At 42.5% G+C, this 20,767-nt stretch overlaps 1 protein-coding gene across 2 annotated transcripts in view; it reads left to right on the top strand.

Moving 5' to 3' along the window:
* RCAN2 (regulator of calcineurin 2) overlaps positions 1 to 20,767 on the top strand; it is a 279,170-nt gene that overhangs the window by 239,009 nt on the left and 19,394 nt on the right. For both annotated transcript variants that reach the window (XM_070778067.1, XM_070778068.1), the window contains 2 exons: positions 16,393 to 16,566; positions 17,588 to 17,759. In XM_070778067.1, the coding sequence (XP_070634168.1) occupies positions 16,393 to 16,566; positions 17,588 to 17,759 (346 nt within the window). The remainder of the gene's footprint in view (positions 1 to 16,392; positions 16,567 to 17,587; positions 17,760 to 20,767) is intronic.

The following is a 20,767-nucleotide window of genomic DNA, read 5'->3' as shown; positions in this document are numbered from 1 at the left end:
ATATTCATCCTGACCTCCTAAGTTTGCCGCCCTTTTCCCATCCCCTCGCTTCCTCAGTCAATCCTATTTTAGTCAAGAAGTCATACACTTTAGCATCTTACTCATCAGTTCATTCAATTCCATGGAAATCATTCTTGTTCTTCTTGGAGTCCAGTTTTTCCTTCGACTACTTATAATACCTAATGCAATGTAAATGTTGTGCAATACAATATAAATGTTATAAATAGTTGCCAGAGCACAGCAAATTCAAGTTTTGCATTTTGGAACTTTCCAGAATTGGTTTTTTTTAATTAATATTATCATTTCCAATCTGTAGTTGATTAAATCTGTACATGCAAAACCATGGATACTGAGGGCTAACTGTACCTAATCTAGAATCCTTTTATAAACTCATTTATGGATTTTAGTAATTAAACTTTATAAATTTGTTCTGGAACTCTCTCCTATATTAAAAAAAATCTAAGGAATATGCATGATTTGTTGTTAAAACCTGCTGAGAATGCTTGCACATTTGGACAGGATTCATCCATCAGGAGGACAGTCATGTCCTTCTAATGAGCTGAGGACCACCGTTTTGGAATCAGTTATTTAGGGGACCAACCAGTTGGTGACCAAATATCCAGGGTGCCCAGGACAGTCCTAAGGTCACAGCCTAACCAGTAGCACCCCCCCTCCCAGATTCAACAGCACGTTGTCTAGCAATCCTAGTTACAGTGGACAATGAAGACACGTTACTGACTTCATTCAGCTTTTCCATTTCTTCCCAACCTTTCTACCACATGGGGGAAAAGGAATTCTCAGCCAAACCCTCCTTCTTGGTTGGCAAAAGTTTTGACCCTAAATCAGGCTTATGTTCAACAATCCTGCACATTTGAATGTAACACACACACAAATGTTATTCGATTTGGAAGAGACATGGTTGTTTCATCATTCATCGCTATAATTCAGTTTGTGGATACTTCTCATCTGAAATGCCCATGTGAAGCTCTCATCCTTTTGACAGGAGAAGCATTTTCTCAGGATCCAACCATTTTCTCTAGGATTACACAAGAATTCTTCACACTACTGCTGGCCTGTGAAATAGAGAGGAGCAAAACTCACTGAACACAAAAGATGGGTCCGTCTCCTTGGGTGAGATGCAGGAAAGGGATGAAGTCACAGCAACACAGCTTCTCTCAGCCGTAGGTGGGGGCAGCCTGGAGGTTAAACCTAAGGCTCCAATACCAGGATTAAATCTGCATTCTGTTACTGGCCAGCTGACTGCATTAGGCAAATAGTTGAATCTCTTTCAGCCCATTTATGAGCCCGTAAACTGTCTCATATGTTTATTCTGAGATTGAAATCTGTTATTATATGGAAGGGTCTTAGGAAGGGCTTGGCACATCAAAAACATTCAAACCTTATGCATCCATCCCTGCAGTCCTTATCTGCTGCCACATAAGATTTAGCCACTGTGCATAACAGCAGTCCTGTTAGCTGCAGTGTTGACTACCCGCTTCAGTTCCAAAAGGCTTTTTTTAGGTGTCTTGTGTCCCAAATCTGTAATGGATTGAAACAATCATTGTAGTTTGAAATCTCAAGGAATTTGAACATGAGAGATTTCATTTTATGTAAGGTTTTTATAACGTGTTTATGCAAAGCACAGAGAGAACAGAAGCTAAATAAGATAGAAAAGGTATATTTGAGAGGAGGAGAAGAAAGACAGAGGAAGACCATTAGGAGCATAACAAACTGTACGTTTTCTTTCTAGATTTAAAGATACAGTCATAAAAACTTGCTCATATCTGCACCTCAAAACAATGCAAATACCATCTCAATTTCAGGAGACAAATAAGCATACCATGCTGCCTTTGAAAAACTTGCTTTGATCATATGCCAAATGGCAAAATGAATGAATTTAATTTGAAATTGCCTGTCTTCAGAAAAATGTGATATGGAACATATTTAGGAGTTAGCCCTTTAATTTAACATTAAACATACTAAAAATGTCCTCATCAATTATTGATTGACAGCCCAGTATTAACAAAGGCTTCATTTCAATCTTGAGAAGAGAGGACACTGCTTGTTTCTTTTTAATTTTTACAACGTGCTTATTTCTAGAAGCACGTTCCCTCCCTCTTTCAACTGCAGCACCATGCGGAGTTCTCAAAAGGGACCATTTGCTGGATTGGTGTTGGAGCTGGTGAGCACGTTGTCCAGTTTGGCTCAGTGCACCTCATGACCTCTAGTTTAGAGTTCAAACGAAATGTATTCAGTGGAGCAGACTGCTAGAAAAATAAATGTCATGAGAAACATGTAAGAACTAATCCCTGAAATTTAAAAAAAAAAATCTCCAAAAAATTCTCATTTGTTTTACCTTTTTCTACAATTCTATTAGTAATTAACAACAGCTGTGAATGGGCAGTAAGGCCACGCCCAGGAAATGTGGCTTAGGACTATTATGTTTATCCTCTTCTTCCTTGGTGCCCCCATATCCCTTTTCTTAGAGATGGTATCAGATTAATAGGAATATATAAGTCCTTTGAAAATGCTGCCCTTGCCTGGAACTGAAAGCTTCTTCTGAAGTCTCCTACCACCTCATTTCCACACATCAAAATTCTATCCATCTTTCTTTCTTTTAAAAAATGGTTTTAAGTTTTTTTAATTGATTTTACTTATTTATTATTTTATTTTTGGCTGCGCTGGGTCTTCACTGCCGCACAGGCTTTTCTCTAGTTGCGGCGAGCGGGGGTTACTCTCTGGTTCGGTGCTTGGGTTTCTCGTGGTTTCTCTTGCGGACCTCGGGCTCTAGGACGTGTGCGCTTCCGGAGCGCAGGCTCAGTAGTTGTGACACGTGATTTAGTTGCTCCGTGGCATGTAGGGTCTACCCACATCAGGGATCCAACCCATGTCTCCTGCACTGGCAGGTGGGTTATTTATCACTGAGACACCAGGGAAGCGTCTCCATCTTTCATTTACTGTTTCCTCCCTGAAGTCTTTCTTGACCTCTTCCCTTTTTCCGTGCACACACACACTCTTTGATGACATGTTATTTTGATAAGAAATTCAGAGTGTTTTAAATAACCAAAGGAATAAACTTAGATGGAGGAAGGCTGTGTCAGGGGAAGAGGTCAAGAAAGACTTCAGAAATGTGTAGAATTTGAAGTGGGCTTCCCTATTACATTTAATGTGGAGGATTTAATCCATGTGTTCAGTACCTATCTGTTGATTTTGTTGAAGGTAGCTTTGAAGAGAAGAAAAACCTCACCAAAAGATAGTGGGTGAGGGAGGGGTGGATGGTTCTATTCACATTGCTTTGTTCATTTCATTATCACACGAGCACTTCCCATAGTGTAGGTACCCTGCATGGTATTAATATGTAGTTGGCACTCAATAATGAATATATGAGCAAAGAACACAGAACTAAGCATGAACCATTCCTATCCTTGAAATTCTTATAGTTTCGTTCATGAGAGAGCACCTCTCCTCACTGACTAGATAACTGTTGGGGAGCACCGTGGGAGGCTGTGTAAACTTCAGTAGAATTCAGGAGGGATTTCTCACATGAGACCCAAGCTAGGGTTTGAGAGACAATTTGAAGTTATCCGATGGGGATGGAATATACAGCATGATAACCATAGCCATCAACAGTGCATTGTGTATTTGAAAATTGCTAAGAGAATACATCTTAAAAGTTCTCATCACAAGAAAAAAAAATGTATAACTATGTGAGGTGATGGATGGCAATCACATCTATTGCCATCCATCTATCAATCTGTGCATCATCTATCCATCTATCCACCTATCAAATCATATATTGTATACCTTAAACATATGCATACATGCACGCTAAATCACTTCAGTCGTGTCTGATTCTTTGCGACTCTGTGGACTATAGCTCTTCAGGCTCTGAACCCATGTCCTGCATTGCTAGGCTGATTCTTTACCGCCGAGCCACCAGGGAAGCCCCACCTTAAACTTACATGATATGTCAACTATATCTCTATACAACTGGAAAAATAATAAAGGCAAAAAAGAGAGAAGTTATCTGATGGAAAACGGTGTCACAGGAAGAAGTGAGAGACAACTTGGAAATTCAGAATAGCCTGCCTTTAGGAATCTGTAAGTGGAAGTTTGGCTGGAGTATAGGGGACAGATTAGGGAAAGGGTAGAATGTGAGATGTGCGGGTGATAGCCATTTTATAAAGAGCCTTTCATTGCTAAGCCATGCTGTGTTCTAGAAGCTATGTGAAGCCACTGAAGGATTTCATGGAAGAGCTGCTGCTGCTGCTAAGTTGCCTCAGTCGTGTCTGACTCTGTGCAACCCCATAGACGGCAGCCCACCAGGCTCCTCTGTCCCTGGGATTCTCCAGGCAAGAACCCTGGAGTGGGCTGCCATTTCCTTCTCCAATGCATGAAAGTGAAAAATGAAAGCGAAGTCGCTCAGTCGTGCCGGACTCTTAGCTACCCCATGGACTGGAGCCTACCAGGCTCCTCCATCCATGGAATTTTCCAGGCAAGAGTACTGGAGTGGGGTGCCATTGCCTTCTCCACATGGAAGAGCTATATCATCAGAATTTTTTCTTTCAGAAAGATCTGTCTTGCAGTAGACTTTCAAGATTGATTCCAGGGAGTGTGTGTGTGCGCTTAGTCGCCCAGTTGTGTCCAACTCTGTGATCCTTGGGACTGCAACCCACAAGCCTCCTCTCTCCATGGGATTTTTCAGACAAGAATGCTGGAGTGGGTTGCTATTTCCTTCTCCATGGCATCTTCTTGTCCCAGGGATTGAACCTGTATCTTTGGTGTGTCTTGCATTGCAGGCAGTTTCTTTACCCACTGAGCCATCAGGGAAACCTATTCAAAGGTGATCACCCTGAAGCTAGCAACTAACAGGAGAGCTGTGGTGAGCCAGGGAATTGATGAGGATGAAGAGTAGATGCTGGAACACTGGCTGACTGGTGGGGTAAGGGAGAGGGGGAAGACCAGGATGACATTCATCTTCCTGGCTTGAGCAACTGAGTGGATGTGGTCTATTTGTTGAGAGATAGGAGAAGCAGACTTCTAGGTGCCCCCCTCCTCTTCAAAGAATGTAGCTTTACTGGGATGACCCAGAGGGATGGTATGGGGAGGGAGGAGGGAGGAGGGTTCAGGATGGGGAACACATGTATACCTGTGGCGGATTCATTTTGATATTTGGCAAAACTAATACAATTATGTAAAGTTTAAAAATAAAATAAAATTTAACAAAAAATAATGTAACTTTAGAGTCATGACCTTTAAGGCATCTATTGAACATCCCAAAGGAAATGTGCAGAAAAGAGTTGAACATAGGAATTAGGGTCTGGAGATGGGTTTGTCTAAAAGGAAGTTGAAGCACATTGGGACAGGTGAAAAGAGACAGATGGGAGAGGCTTAACAAATTTCCTATTCATCTGAGCTTCAGACATTTCCAGTAGGGGCTGGCATCTCTGCAATTTATTGCTCCCTCTCTGAGCCCCAGACCCTGTAGATGGTGTGGGATCCTCAAAGGGAAAGATTGAAAGCAATTACCCAGTTGATTTCCTCCTTAGAATTATTTAATTTAGCAAGCTGTTTTTGTTTTTTTTAAGGAAACCTTTAAAGCTTAGCAGCCAAGAAAAAAATCTTGATGGTTAATTGGGGTTTACATTTTAAGTAGATAATAACATCAATAAAATCATGTTAGTATAATTAGACTTAATTTTATATGAGATATCACTCTGGGCATTCCTATAATTGCTCTTAATCTTTTAAGGATTAGTTACAGGTACAAGTATAGGTCTAAATATAGATAGATGTAGGCATAGATATATTTATATACTTGGATTTAGATATAAGGATATTTGTACAGCTAGAGCCAGGGGGCCAAATATAAACATATAAACAAAGCATTGTTTATCTTCATAATAACTTGAATAAATTTATCATGCTCAGTGATTTAAATATATTAATGTACTTCATGCTTAAAGCAGCCCTCTAAGGTAGATTCTGCTGTTATCCCATTTTGCAGATAAAAAAATTGAAGTGTTGGGTAAATAAATTGCCTAAGGTTGCACAAATCCTAGACCTGGGACTTGAACTAAGGAGTATGGGTGGGTCTAGAGTCTATTCTAATAACATGGCTTTATATTGCCTCTCTTTGTCAGTTTCTAACAGATAAATCAATATGTAAATTAACTGAAATGCAATTTCTGTCCTCCTACATGATTGTCATTGTGTTAGTCACTCAGTCGTGTCCAACTTTTTGTGACCTTATGGACTGTAGCCTCCCAGGTTCCTCTGTCCATGGGAGTCTCCAGGCAAGAATACTAGAGTGGGTTGCCATTCCCTTCTCCAGGGCATCTTTCCGACCCAGGGATGGAACATGATCTCCTGCATTGCAGGCAGATTCTTTACTGTCTGAGCCACCAGGGAAGCCCTGCATGACTGGGTAAGATGTAAAGGGGGTGGTGCAGTTTATCAATGACGCATGCGCAATTAAAGCCTGGATCTAATCAGAGCTGAGGACAGCCATGTGCGTTCTTGCAGATTACAGATCAGAGGAGTTACTGGCCCAGAGAAGGATGTAGCAGTCGTTAGCTCTCAGAAAATGCCCTGAACTAAGGCAGCCACTGAAATTGTAAACTGAAATGTAGGGTCTGTAAAAGGACTGTCACATGCTTCCTTCCTGTTTATAACCAAATAGAGATGAACAACTTTGGGGCATGGAACAGAGCTCTGTGCTCCTAACCAGACTCTCAGAGGTCTAGTTTGCCTGGTCCACTCCCTCTCCATCCCTAGTACAGGTGAGGGTGGTCCTCCCTGCTAGTCCCTACAGCTATAGCTAGGGTTCAGAGACCCCTTGGAGGGCTTACCCGTGTCCTGGGGCTGGAGGGAAGCATGCAGACACCCACAAATGGTATCTTGCTTGGCACAGCCAGACTCCGTCATCCCCTGGTCTCACTGATGGGACAGTGAGACCCACTAGAACAAGCCCTGCAATCAGGTGCTGGGAGGGTCTTACTCACCCAGCTGGTGTGGGGCAGTCGCTGTTCAAGGGTCCTAAGCATGCAGACAGTGCCAGCTGTAGGCTCCTCTCTTGGTCCCCCCATCTAGCACTTATGTGTGTTAGTCACTCAGTCGTGGCCAGCTCTTTGCAATCCCATGGACTGTAGCCTGTCAAGCTCCTCTGTTCATGGACTTCTGCAGGCAAGAATACTAGAGTGAGTAGCCATTCTCTTGTGGGTAACCATTCCCTTCTCCAGGGGATCGTCCCAACACAGGGATCAAATCCTGGTCTCCTGCATTGCAGGCAGATTCTTTACCATCTGAACCATCAGGGAAGCCCTCTTACCACCCCTTACTGAGCAGCTGCAGGACAGGGTCTAAGCAACCCCTTTCCTTGTTCCTCCTCCTCAGGTCTCCATCTTGGGTATATACCAAATGAATTCGAGTGCAGCAGGAAAGCAGTCATCTATAATATGAGACATGGGCTAAAACTTTGCAGATTCGATTTTCTTGGCTCTCATCCTGGTGATTCAAACATTTAGGGAAATGAACATCATCAGCCCAGAGTTACATAAGCATTATACTTGTTTTAGCTGTTCTGCAAACCTAGACTCCTGACTACTTGGTGATGGCCCAGGAGACTTGTCATTCTCTTGGTCCTACTTCCTGGGAAATGAATGAAGTTGCAGCTTTAGGGCCCTCATTTGCATGGGTCTCTACCAGGTCCCTGGTAGGGCCCTGTAACCTGTTCCCATGGTTACCTATAGTTTGTAAATTTTGCAAAAGTTATTGGTTATGAATTTACTTTTTGCTCTCATCCTAAAAAACAAATTCCAAGTTGGTGCCTAATTTTGCATTATTTTGCTTCAAAAGGGCTTCCCAAGTTGTATAAACTTCAGACTGCACAATACTTAGACTCACCCCTGTTCCAAGGTCAATCCAGTTTCTAGCCCTTGTATAGTTTCTTAGTTTTGGAGGCAATTGAGGACCTTTGTTTTTCTGGTTCTAAATGCATAGATGGCAGCTTGGAAGCAGAGACACAGAGACTTTCTTAACTAAAGAGGAGTACAAATAGGGACTTCTCTGGTGGTCCAGTAGTTAAGACCCTGGGCCTCTAGTGCAAGGGATGTGGGTTTGATCCCTGGTCAGGGAACAGGTCCCACGTGCCATGTGGCGTGGCCTCAAAATTTTTTTAAAAAGTGGTTGTTCAGTTTCTCAGTCATGTTCAACTCTTTGCAACCCCATGGATTGCAACACGCCAGGCTTCCCTGTACTTCACTATCTCCTGGAGTTTGCTTAAACTCATGTCCATTGAGTCAGTGATGCCATCCAACCATCTCATGCTCTGTCACCCTCTTCTCCTCCCGCCTTCAATCTTTCCCAGCATCAGGGTCTTTTTTCTGATGAGTCGGCTGTTCGCATCAGGTGGCCAAAGTATTGGAGCTTCAGCTTCAGCATCAGTCCTTCCAATGAATACTCAAGGTTGATTTCTTTTAGGACTGACTGGCTTGATCTCCTTGCTCTCACATTTAAAATTAAAAAACAAAAAGAGGAGTAAAAATGGATGCTCAAATGGCAGTGTTATCCAGTCTCTGTGAACTTTAGGATTGCTGTTGGGAATGAAAGAACAGAACCAACACAGGCCACAGAAAGCATTCTGCCTAAAGAGATGATGAATCCATGAGGTTTTAGGACAGAGCAGCTCCTTTTGGAGTCTGGATCTGAGTTTTAGGTCTTTGTTTCTCACAAGGACTCCATTGGAAAAGGATCAAGGCTTTGTGAACTATTTTTGATCTTCTATGTGACATGAGGTGTGTCCACTTCTTTAATCAGCAAGGAAGGGTTGAGAGCCTCCTTTTGCAGTGATTTTTTTTTTTTATTTTGGTAATATCAGAATCACAAAGGGAACAAAGCATGATTTAGCACAAGTCTGCCTGGCCTAAGGAATCCTGACAGGTTAAAATCCAGATGAAAAACAATTCCTCCAAGCAAGCCTGGTTATGCCTCTCACATAAGGAGTCTGCATTACAGAAGATTTACAGTAACAGTCCTTTTGACAGGAGGCCCTCCTGAGCAGCCTATAAAATCCAGTATGATCCTTAAACATGGGATTTGCACAGGGCTCATCCGGGGCATCCATTGAGAGGTAATAAACCTAAATGAATTATTTCACTTTGGCAGTTTCTGGGAGGTATTACCTGACAGACGAGAGCCTTGTGGTTTTGAGGGAAGCTGAATTCTTATGAAGATAATTTATACCCAAAGGGATCATAAGTGAGAAAATTGAAAAATTATATAAAGGTATAAAAAGCATCGTTTGGAAAGCAGATAGAAGTATCATTGGATTTCTCTGGCAGCCATGTTTTCAAGGTCAAGACTGTTCTGGATGGACAAGGAAAGCTGGTTTTCTCATTCTGGTTTTTCAGACTCCTCACTTGTTTGCATATCATCCATGATATAGCTGTAGTATAAACAACTTGAGCATACTAGCTCTGTTTTTTGCTAACTAGTTAGGTGATTCTGCAAAGGTCATTCACTTCTTTGGCTTTCATATGTTACTCAGGATAATAGTAATTCCAACTCTTCCACAAAGGGGCCGTTAGTGAGGATTTAATAAGATGATATATTATATGATATTGTTTATCTATAGGCTATCTGTTTATTCAGTTATCTATAGGCTGTCTGTTAATTCAGTTTAGAATTAAACTGAAGGTAATATTTCAGCGTTCTAATAGTTTACAAAATAATTAAGTAGAATCTATTGATCACTTCCTAAGTCTTTGGGGACTCTATTAAAAGCTGTTGATTTAAAAAATAATTGTTGCTTCCATTTTGATTGGAAACTATTAACAGATCGCCTGCTACTTGGTCTGTGTTCTATAATATCTAAGGGCAGCAGATGTTACGTAGATATTCTGTATATCATCAGAGCTTCTGTATGAGGACCATGGGCAGATCTTTCTGCCTGGTTTTCGGGCCAGCCTCAACTTTGCCTCATTGGCCCTGAGAATTGCATAACTGATGAGGATGACCATATCATGTCAACTTTGAGAAAAATCAGAGGCAAAACGTTGGCCCACCCATGGCAGATAATCAAGACCAGATGAGAAGCTTTTCACTTTTTCTGAAGAGTCCTCCTTTTTGGCTTTATCTTTCTACTCTTGTTTTCTTCTTTTTCTCTATTCAATTTCCATTTCATTTTATTTCATTCTTCCATGTCTTTATAAGCCATGTTAGAATCTTTTATAATGTAGGGCGCACTTAATAAATAAAGGAGTAATTATAACAGAGATGAAATAAGAAGATTAAAGGAAAATTGCAGTGAAATTCTCTAGGCAAAGGAATAAATGGTTCCAGTGGTAGCAATTCATCTACACTTGTCTCAGCACTGTCCAGACCTCTCAAGAAAAGCAATTACATTTAAAGGTAGAAAATTTTAAATTCCAAAGTGTTCATATTTGAAACCATAGAATTATTTGCTTTCAAATAAGACCTGAGTTTGTGTGGGTCTACATTCTCTATAAGCAGTCACTTTCACAACTTTCAGGCATACTGCCTGGAATGTCTTTATGTGCACCTTGTAGTTCTTGCTACATAAAGAATGAAGCTGATAAAAATTGATGAGGGTAAAAATACCAAATTATTCTTTGGACCCCAAGCACCCCAGACCTACATGGTCCTACCAGCTACCGCACCCTTCCTTGCTGGTTATCTCGTCTACCCTGCTAAGGGTGTACATTAGTCAGAATACCCGCCGTTGACACAGCATCCTCCCCCATGTTCATGTCCCATCCAGCTCCACTCTTCATCCCTGGTCCTTCTTTTCCTACAAGCTCCTTCTCCTATCCTCTCTCACTTTCTTCTCTAGAGCTCCTTGTTAATTTTCCTGAGAGTACAATTTGTGTTCTAAAATAACTCCTCAACATCCTCCCTGTACCAAATCCTAGATTACTCTTGACAACACGTATCCCCAGGGCATCACTCAAAAGGAGGCAGACCATCCTTTGACCTCCATCATGTACCCTTAAGAGTCTCACTAGACCTATTGTATAGCAGCTCTCAAAGGGTGGTCTATGGACTCCTGGGAGTTCCCAAGACCATATCCCATGAGACCAAAACTATTGATATTTTAATAATAATACTACTAAAAACATTATTTGCTTCTTCAGCCACGTTGACACTTACACCCATGGTGCAAAAGCAAATGTGGATAAAACTGCTGGTACTTTGGTATGAATCAATGCAGTGGCATTGAACTATACTATTAGTATTTGTATTCTTCACAACTACACACTCAACGTTTTTATTTAAAAAAGGAAAAGGAGTGCAATAAATAAAAACACCAATTTTACTTCAGAATGTCCTTGATGAAGCCATAAAAGTTGTTAATTTTTATCAGTCTTGATTCTTGAGCACATGCCTTTTAAATAATCTGAATAATGAAATGGGATGTCCATTTAAAGTCATTCTGTGGTGTATGAAAATACAATGGGTGACTTGAGAAAATGTTTTAGGATGCTCTAAGCTGCACTAGGGAGGCATGGATTGGGAGTTTAGGATTAACAGGTTGCAAACTATTATATGGGCTTCCCCGGTGGCTCAATGTGTAAAGAATCCACCTGCAATGCAAAAGCCCCAGGAGACACAAGTTCAGTCTCTGGGTTGGGAGGATCCCCTGGAGGAGGAAATGGGAACTGACCCCAGGATTATTTCCTGAAAAGTTCCATGGACAGCGGAACCTGCTGGGCTGCCATAGGGTCTCAAAGAGTCGGACATGATGGAAAGACTAAGCACAAACAAGAAACTCTTATACATAGAATGGATACAAAACAAGGTCCTATTGTACAGCACAGGAAACTGTATTCAATATCCTAAATAAACCATAATGGAAAAGGATATGAATAAGAATGTGTGTATATATATATATATAAATATATATATATATGTATAACTGAATCACTTTGCTGCACAGCAAAAATTAACACACCACTGTAAATCAAGTATACTTCAATAAAATAAACTGAAAAATAAAACCTCAGTCCTTTAGGATCCTCTATCATTTATTTATGTGTGTGAAGAAGTCCAGAAACTAGAGTTTGAGATCACTGCTACAGAGCTTTATGCAAACCAGTGGCTAAAACAAGATTAACTGTTGAGGAAATGAATTTATTGGGTTTGTGGGGTACCAGGCTGGAAGAAACTGGCAGCCAGAGGACAGAAAAATATTACCGTGTCCCTGGTGGGAACCTGGGCATCAAAGCCATAGACGATTTGCTGTAAAAGCAGGTGGAGGACCCCTGGGACTTGCGCTGATCAAGTCACCGCTTTGCCTAAGGATACACCTGGCACCTTCACTGAGTTGGATCTGCCTCTCACCAGTTTGGTCTGGCATCCTGCTGCCTTAGCAAATGAAATGCTTGTCATGTCACTAGTGGAGAGAAATAGAGATGACCAGCAAATTCCCAACGCTTGGCCAATTGTCACCCTCGACACTGCAAGTGCTCGAAAGACCTGTGCAGAGTGGACAAGCCAAGTGAATGTTGGTTGCTTATTATTATTATCATTGTAGAAGTGGGCTCCAGATGGCCCAGTGAAAACCCTGGTCTCTGAGCTCTGGGACACACCCCAGGTCTGGTGGAAGACTTCCTTTTGTTTTTGGTCTAAGCCCAAAACAAGACATAACAAAGAACCTTCTGTCACCTCCCATCTCCAGCTTGCTGCCTGGAGCCCTCTTTGGAGAAGTAGTGGAGAAAACAATTGAGTCATCACTAACATCTGATATTCATGTCACCCCTGCCCTAAGCCTGAAGCCTGGCCTCCTCCATTCCTTCCTCCTAATTCAGGCTCTTGAGGCCAAACAGCTGAGGTGTGAAGCATAAAAAAGATATATAAAACAAAAAGTAAAGAATTAGACTCCAAGGAAAAAGCATCTCTCCCTTCAAGGCTGGTCTTAACACCTATGTTGAGGTCCTGGCTTGGGGGTGAGGGTAGGGGCAGGATAGGAAGGAAACTCCTAGACTGGAGTTTCCATTCTAGAAACTCCTAGAGCCACAAAGAAGACCTACAGATTTTGTCCTAAAAGATAGAGATAAGAGCTTTGAATTTAATTCCTTCCATTCCTGAAAAGTCTCAAATTAATCAAGCCGCCATCTTGGATTTTGCCTGGTGAGACTATTTCCTCTTGCAAGGAACCAGAAAGCATTTTATTCACCAGGATACTTGTTCAGGAAGACACAGTAGTTGGGTGGGTGGGGGGGGGATGCCTTAAAAAGCCCCCTGGGGAGGCTTCCCTGCTGGTTCAGTGGTGAAGAATCCACCTGCCAATGCAGGAGACACTGGTTCGATGCCTGGTCCAGGAACATCCCACACCCTGCTGAGCAACTAAACCCGTACACCACAACTATTGAGCATGTGCTCTAGAGCCCGGAAACCAAAACTGACTGAGCCAAGCCCATGCTCACCAACAGGAGAAGCCACTGCAATGAGAAGCCTGAGCACTGCAATTATAGAGTAGCCCCTGCTCGCTGCAACTAGAGAAAAGCCTGCACAGCAATGAAGATACAGCACAGTCAATAAATAAGTCAATAAAATTTTTAAAGACTTTATAAATAAATAAATCAAAAGAAAGCCCCCTGGGACTTGTGACTGAGGCCCCCCCAGCCTGGGAGTTGGCTCATCTCAAGGGTTGAGATTGGAGAATAAAAACTACCCAAGGAACAAACAAGGAAAGATTTCCGTTTTGTTCTTGCTAGAGAAAAAGGAGTAAGAACAGAGCCTGAAAAGGGAAGAGAGAACCCCTCAAATATCTCCACAAATGTCATGAGACTGGAAAAAAAAATAAAGTTGTTTTGAAAAGGAGTATAATGACGTTACGTGAAATCATCTGTGTGAAACTTCTGAAAATTGTAAAGCACGACAGAATGTAAAAACTCTTTTATTCAATTTAAATAATGTGAAAAAAATACTTTAAAATAAAGTTTCCCCATTCATGACATTCAAATTCTTTTTTTAAAAAAATTGCCATGGCCGTGTTTCAACAAACATCCTTATATCTAAACAAACAAACAAACAAAAAGCTAATACATGCATACAAAAAAAGAGAACAACTATATAGACATGAGTCAAAATGAGAGGAGCTGTGGTGGGCCATGGGCTTCCCCCGCGACTCAGTGATAAAGAATCCACCTGCAGTGCAGGAGTCACCGGAGACACAGGTTCAATCCCTGGGTTGGGAAGATCCCCAGGAGGAGAGCATGGCAACCCACTCTAGTGTTCTTGCCTGGAAAATCCATGGACACAGGAGCCTGGTGAGCTACAGTCTACAGGGTCACAAAGAGTCAGACAACTGAAGCGACTTAGCACAAATGCACTCATGGTCGGCAACACAATGGAGAATCTCAGAAATGGGCAGCAGCCTTTGGAAGGATCACAAGCCTTGGTCTTGAGGGTCTGAGACCAGTTCACTTGGTTGTGCAAGAGGCAGGAAGACCTTGCCAGACATCCGAGTCTCTCTTCGCATGCAGCTTCAGAGGGCAGTGGTTCTCTCACCTTACATCACCTTGTCGATTCTCTTCGATGTGGTCACACAAGAGCCTGGGGTAGCTTATTGCTCTCCATCTCTTGCTTTTATTAATGCAGGAATCTAGCAGGGTAATTACTGATGTAATTGAAAGCATCTCTGTATTCTGGTTCTGGCTCTGCCAGCAACAGCCTGTGTGACCGTGGGCAGGTCCTCATCTCTTCACACCTCAGGGTCCTGATTTGTAAAATGATGGAGTTGAGAAGGGAAGGGCTGAGTTAATTATCTCTTAGGTCCCTTACAAATCCAAATGCAGTGAATCTTGCCGTATTAATCTTTCACGCATCTTCATTCCTACTTGAACTCACCCTTATGACAAAATATCCTTTACTGTAGAAATGAAAGAATCAACCATTTTTTAAAATAGGAGTTATTTCCTTAGTGGCTATTTCTCCATTAAGAACACAGAGTATCTTAACATGCACTGTTTTTGTTTCTCATAATAATCTTTTTTTTTGAAGCTAAGAGGAACCAAATAGATGGTGTTCATATATTTTTTTTTTTTAGTTTTCCTTTAATGTCTTACGGGTGTTCTCTTATTTGTGGCTGCCTGCCTGTCACCTAGATTATTAGATCATTGAGAGTTGGAACAAAATGATTCTCACTTCTGTATCCTCCTAAAACTCAGAGACTATCCTTTGTACAAAGTAAGCATTGAATAGATATTTGTTCAGTTGAATTGAAGTTTGTATCAAACCAAAAATTTTTAATTATTGCTTTGTGATAGGCTTGGTGGTTCTGCAGGAATAAACTAATTCACAAATCTCAGTTTAATACAGTAGAGAGTTCATTTCCTTTGTTGAGGCAAGGTCAGCTATGTGGGGTGGGATTTGGGAAGAAGGTGTTTCTGCCCCACAGAGCCACTCAGGAACCCGGGCTGAGGAGAATCCTATTCTGACTCTCCTACCGTCTGGAGCACATGGCATCTTCAGGAAAGAGGCTGCAAATTTTCTAAAGGGCTTTCCTGCCTCTGTACCCATTTCATTGGCCAGAACTAATCACGTGGCACTGCCTGACTAGTAGAAAAGTGTTAGTGTTTGGGGTCATGTGAGCTCTTATATTGGAGAAGGCAATGGCACCCCACTCCAGTACTCTTGCCTGGAAAATCCCATGGGCGGAGGAGCCCAGTAGGCTGCAGTCCATGGAGTCGCTAAGAGTCAGACATGACTGAGTGACTTCACTTTCACTTTTCACTTTCATGCATTTTTATATTATATTGGAGAAGGAAATGGCAACCCACTCCAGTATTCTTGCCTGGAGAATCCCAGGGATGGGGGAGCCTGGTGGGCTGCCGTCTATGGGGTCGCATAGAGTCAGACACGACTGAAGCGACTTAGCAGTAGCAGCAGTAGCAGAGCTCTTATATTTTTAGGCAAGAACAGTGTCCTCAAACTTGATGATCACTAGCAATGTCGATCACACGCTTCACTCAGTAGATCTAGTATTTTGGAGATAGTGGACTCCTTTGAGAACCTTTGACGGTTATGATACCCATCCCAGAAACAGACACATCTGTGTTGAAACACTCAACATAATTGTCAGTTTGTCATGCATTTCCAACTCCATTCACTTATTTCCTATGAATCCCTGAACCCAGATTATGAACTCTACGACAGAATCCACATGTTTAACATGTGGATGTTTAACATCCACAGGCATGTTTAACACCTGGTAACAGATCAACAGGTGAAAAAAATACGTTGCAGTGTTCTGTTTGACTTTTATATTAGGAAGAGCCTATTTATTTACTTGCTCATTTGTTTTTGTCAGATCTGGCATTGTACCGGATATGTGATCAATGGATTTTTCTCTGTGTTTGTTTTTATCAGGAGAAATTTGAGGGTCTGTTCCGGACTTACGATGACTGTGTGACGTTCCAGCTGTTTAAGAGTTTCAGACGTGTCCGAATAAACTTCAGCAATCCCAAATCTGCAGCCCGAGCCAGGATAGAGCTTCATGAAACCCAGTTCAGAGGGAAAAAGTTAAAACTCTACTTTGCCCAGGTAAGATTATTCTTTTCCAGAGTTAATCCATCTGCCCTACATTGTCTTTTTACCTTTTCAAAATGTAAATGAGGCCCTTGCTACTTTCAGATTGTTTTGTAGTCTATGATTAGTTCACTAAAAAATAAATTTATATCATGATTCCCAGGCCGGGACAGCATAGTGGTTTAGAAAACAGGCTCTGAGTGCCCACGACAGCCTGGGTTCTAATCTAGGCAAGTTATATAACCTCACTGGGCCTCAGTTTCCCCATCTGTAAAATGGGGATGATGACATACTTCTTACACTATCATGAGGATTAAATGACTTATTATGTGTTAAAGTGCTTAGCATTTGGTAAATAAATGCCCAATAAAGACCAGCTAATACTTGTAATAAGAATGGGCTCATCACAGCTACTGGAGACAGAAATGGTAGTAACTGTTTAATGGGTCCAGGGTTTCCTCTGGAGTAATAAAAATACTTTGAATCTCGATAGGAGTGGTGATTGCACAGCACTGAGCGTAGACTAAATGCCACCAAAATGGTTCAATTTAAAATGGCTTAATTTCAAGTTATGTGACCATCACCTCAATTAAAAGAGAAAGAGAGAGGAAGGGAGAGAAATAGAAAGAAAGAGGATATGAAGGAAGGATGGGAAGGAGGGGAGGGACACAGAGGGGAGAGAAAGAAGGGAAGGAAAGGAAAGGTCTGGAGACCAGCAGCATCAGCATCACCTGGGAATTTGTTAGCAGTGCGGGTTCTCTGGCCCTGACCCCATCAACTGACTCAGAAACTCCAGGAGTGGGGGTCAGCACTCTGTCTTAGTAAGCTTCCCAGGTCATTCTTATGCAGTTTAAGGCTGAGATCCACTGTTTTAAGAATCAAGTAAGATAACTGAGTGGTCAGTAGTCATTATTATTGCAGCCTGGTTCATTGGTTCATTTGTCACAGGCTAAAGGCCAGGCTCTGCATCTCAGTGGGACAGCACGGCGTATCCGAGGCCAAAATAATGTGCCTTCATTTCTCCCGTGTTTGAAAGGTTCAGACTCCAGAGACAGACGGAGACAAACTGCATTTGGCTCCACCACAGCCTGCCAAACAGTTCCTCATCTCACCCCCTGCCTCTCCGCCCGTCGGCTGGCAGCCCATCAGCGATGCCACACCAGTCCTTAACTATGACCTCCTCTATGCCGTGGCCAAACTAGGACCAGGTAAGCTCTGGGGCCCTTTCTGGAAATAAACATTTGGCAGCCGCTTAGAAAAGTCAAACAAGATGAACCATCCTAAAATCCTGGGTTCTTTGTAACATCTGCATTTCTTTTTTTCTCATATTTTTTTAAAAAATGTGAATTTATATATTTATTTTTGGCTCTGCTGGTTCTTTGTTGCTTTGCGGGCTTTTTTGTAGTTGTGGTGAAGCAAGGCTACTCTCCAGTTGCAGTGGGAGGGCTTCTCCTTTCAGTGGCTTCTCTTGTTGCAGAACACAGGCTCTAGGGTGCAAGGGTTTCAGCACGTGGGCTCAGAAGTTGCGATTCCCGGGCTCTGGAGCACACGCTCAATAGCTGTGGCACACAGGCTCAGTTGCTTCTCAGCATGTGGGATCTTCCAGGACCAGGGATTGAACCCGTGTGTCTCCTGCATTGGCAGGCAGATTCTTTACCGCTGAGCCACCAGGGAAGTCCAACATCTGCATTTCTAATGAATTTATCTCTGTACGTAGACAGCCAGAGGGATGATGAATGAAAACGCAGCATCAGACTTTGTACCTGTTCAAAAGCAATTCAGGAACTGGCCCTAAAATGTCAGTCCCAGCTTCTCGATTGCAATGCAGATATTTTAAGGTTGCAAAACAGGCAAAATGAGTTCTACCAGCTGGCACAAGGCTTCTAGACTGTGCAACCTTGTTTTACTGCTGCCACAGTATGCCCAGAAATCCTTGGCTACAAAGCAATCTCCCTGCAAAGTGACACCTCTAAGACCCCCAGGGAAGCCAGTCACATTAGCCTCTAACTTTAGAAAAAATCTATGGTCATTTTGTTCCAATGTTGGTACCTGGAGCTTGGATGCTCTCATTTTCACTGTGGCGCAGTATTCCACTGGGCAAGTCCACAGCCACTAGGCATTCATCCACTCTCCTGCTGATGGCTGATCAGATGGTTTCCAGTTTCTTGCCATTACAATCCAAGCTGTAGTTAATATTCTTGTATGTATTTCTTACACACTTGTCCAAAAGCTTATGTTTTTATAGCTAGAATTGATACTGTCCTCAGTTTCAGCTGATGGTGCCACCTTGTACTCCAAAGTAGTTTTCCTATATTACAGCAAGAGGGGAAATGGTGGTAATGGGTGGGCCACAACCTCTGGCAGCTGAGCTTTTAAGCACTGAAGATCTGAAAGTAAATAATAGTCACTGTGCCTGCTCTCTGTACTGGTGGTTCCCACAGTGTGAAAGGGGGCTGAGTGCACACCCCAGAAATTCTAATTTAATTGATTTGGATCAAATCAAGCATCAGTACTTTTTAAAAAAATCTCCCCAGGTGATTCTGATGTGCAGATGAGTTTAAGAACCATTGGTAGCTAAATGCCAGGGATGATAAATTTATAAGTTCTTATCAGTATTTCTTAGATAAGAAAAACATTTGGCATTAGTATCTCTCACCCCAGAAATCTCAAGTTTTAATAACATATGTGGGTTTTCATGGTGGCTCAGACGGTAGAGTCTGCCTGCAATGCCGGAGACTAGAGTTTGATCTGTGGATCAGGAAGATCCCCTGGAGAAGGGAATGGCTACCTACTCCAGTATTCTTCCCTGGAAAATCCCATGGATAGAGGAGCCAAGGAGGTTACAGTCCTGGGGTTTCAAAGAGTCAGACATGACTAACTTGACTTTCACTTTCACTTTAAAAAAATTGATTGTTGCATACACTGTAATTTAAGAATCCTGAGTATGAGGGTGACCCACTGTCTTGGTGCCCTCAGACTTAGGGGATTCCTGGGAACTTGTGATGTTAAAACCAAGACATTCCCAGGCAATTCAGGAAAAGCTGATCATTCTACTGGGTCTTCAGATTGATATGAGGCTGATGTGATGACTAATTACTCCCTGCCAGAGAATTACTGGCTGTCCCATGTGTGTCCTTAAAGTTAGATTACAGCACTTTCAACAGCAGTGTCTTTGGGGAGTTTCTTTGTAATCACTGTCTAGTCATTCAGCTTCTCGGAGCCTTTAAAATAGCTATTGGTTTCAACTACTGAGAAGCAGGAGGTACCCAACCACCAAGATAGGCTGATAAAAGAAGTAATCATAAGGGAGATGTCTGTGGAATGTGATTTCCTTGAAAGTCTGGTCCACATACAGGAATTCCAAGCATATGCACTCCCATCCCATGACTCTCTCCCAAGAGAGCCGTGTGTGTGATATGTGCAGATGTTGTAGAGTATGTGAAATAAATCAGGTCTGCTGAAGTCAAGCCTGTGACCCATTTCCCCCAGTCATTTCAGGATACTTTATTTTTCAATTTAATTTTATTTATTTATTATTTTTGGCCGTGCTGGGTCTTCATTGCTGCACACGGGCTTTCTCTAGCAGCAGTGGGGACTACTCTCTAGTCGCGGCGTGCAGGCTTCTCATTGCGGTGCCTCCTCTTGTTGTGGAGCACGGGCTCTAGGGTACTCGGCTTCAGCAGCTGCAGCCCTGGGCTCTGGAGCACAGGCTCAGTAGTTGTGGCACAGGAGCTTAGTTTCTCTCAGCATGTGGGATCTTCCCGGACTAGGACTCGAACCCAGGTCCCCTGCATTGGCAGGTGGATTCTTAATCACTGGACCACCAGGGAAGTCCCACTCAGATCACTTTAAAAGCAGGACCATGGAAGCTGCTGTCCTTCACGCTGCTGGTTTGACTGCCAAGATTTTAACAAGAACACAGTTGAACATCTTGTGCAGCTGTTTTGAATGTTAGCAAACAGAGCTCTACATAGAATCACTGAGGTCTTGGCTAGAGGGGCTAGGGATTCCCAGGTAGGGTTGGTGGTAAAGAATCTGCCTGCCAATGCAGGAGACTCAAGAGATGCAGGTTCGATCCCTGGGTCAGGAAGATCCCCTGGAGAAGGAAATGGCAACTCACTACAGCCTTCTTGTCTGGAGAATCCCATGGCCAGAGGAGCCTGGCAGGCTACAGTCCATGGGGAGACAAAGAGATGGACATGGCTGAGCAACTGCA

This window comes from Bos indicus, chromosome 23 (genome assembly GCF_029378745.1).
Source record: "Bos indicus isolate NIAB-ARS_2022 breed Sahiwal x Tharparkar chromosome 23, NIAB-ARS_B.indTharparkar_mat_pri_1.0, whole genome shotgun sequence".
NCBI lineage: Eukaryota > Metazoa > Chordata > Mammalia > Artiodactyla > Bovidae > Bos > Bos indicus.
This window is presented reverse-complemented; position numbering and strand designations above follow the sequence as displayed.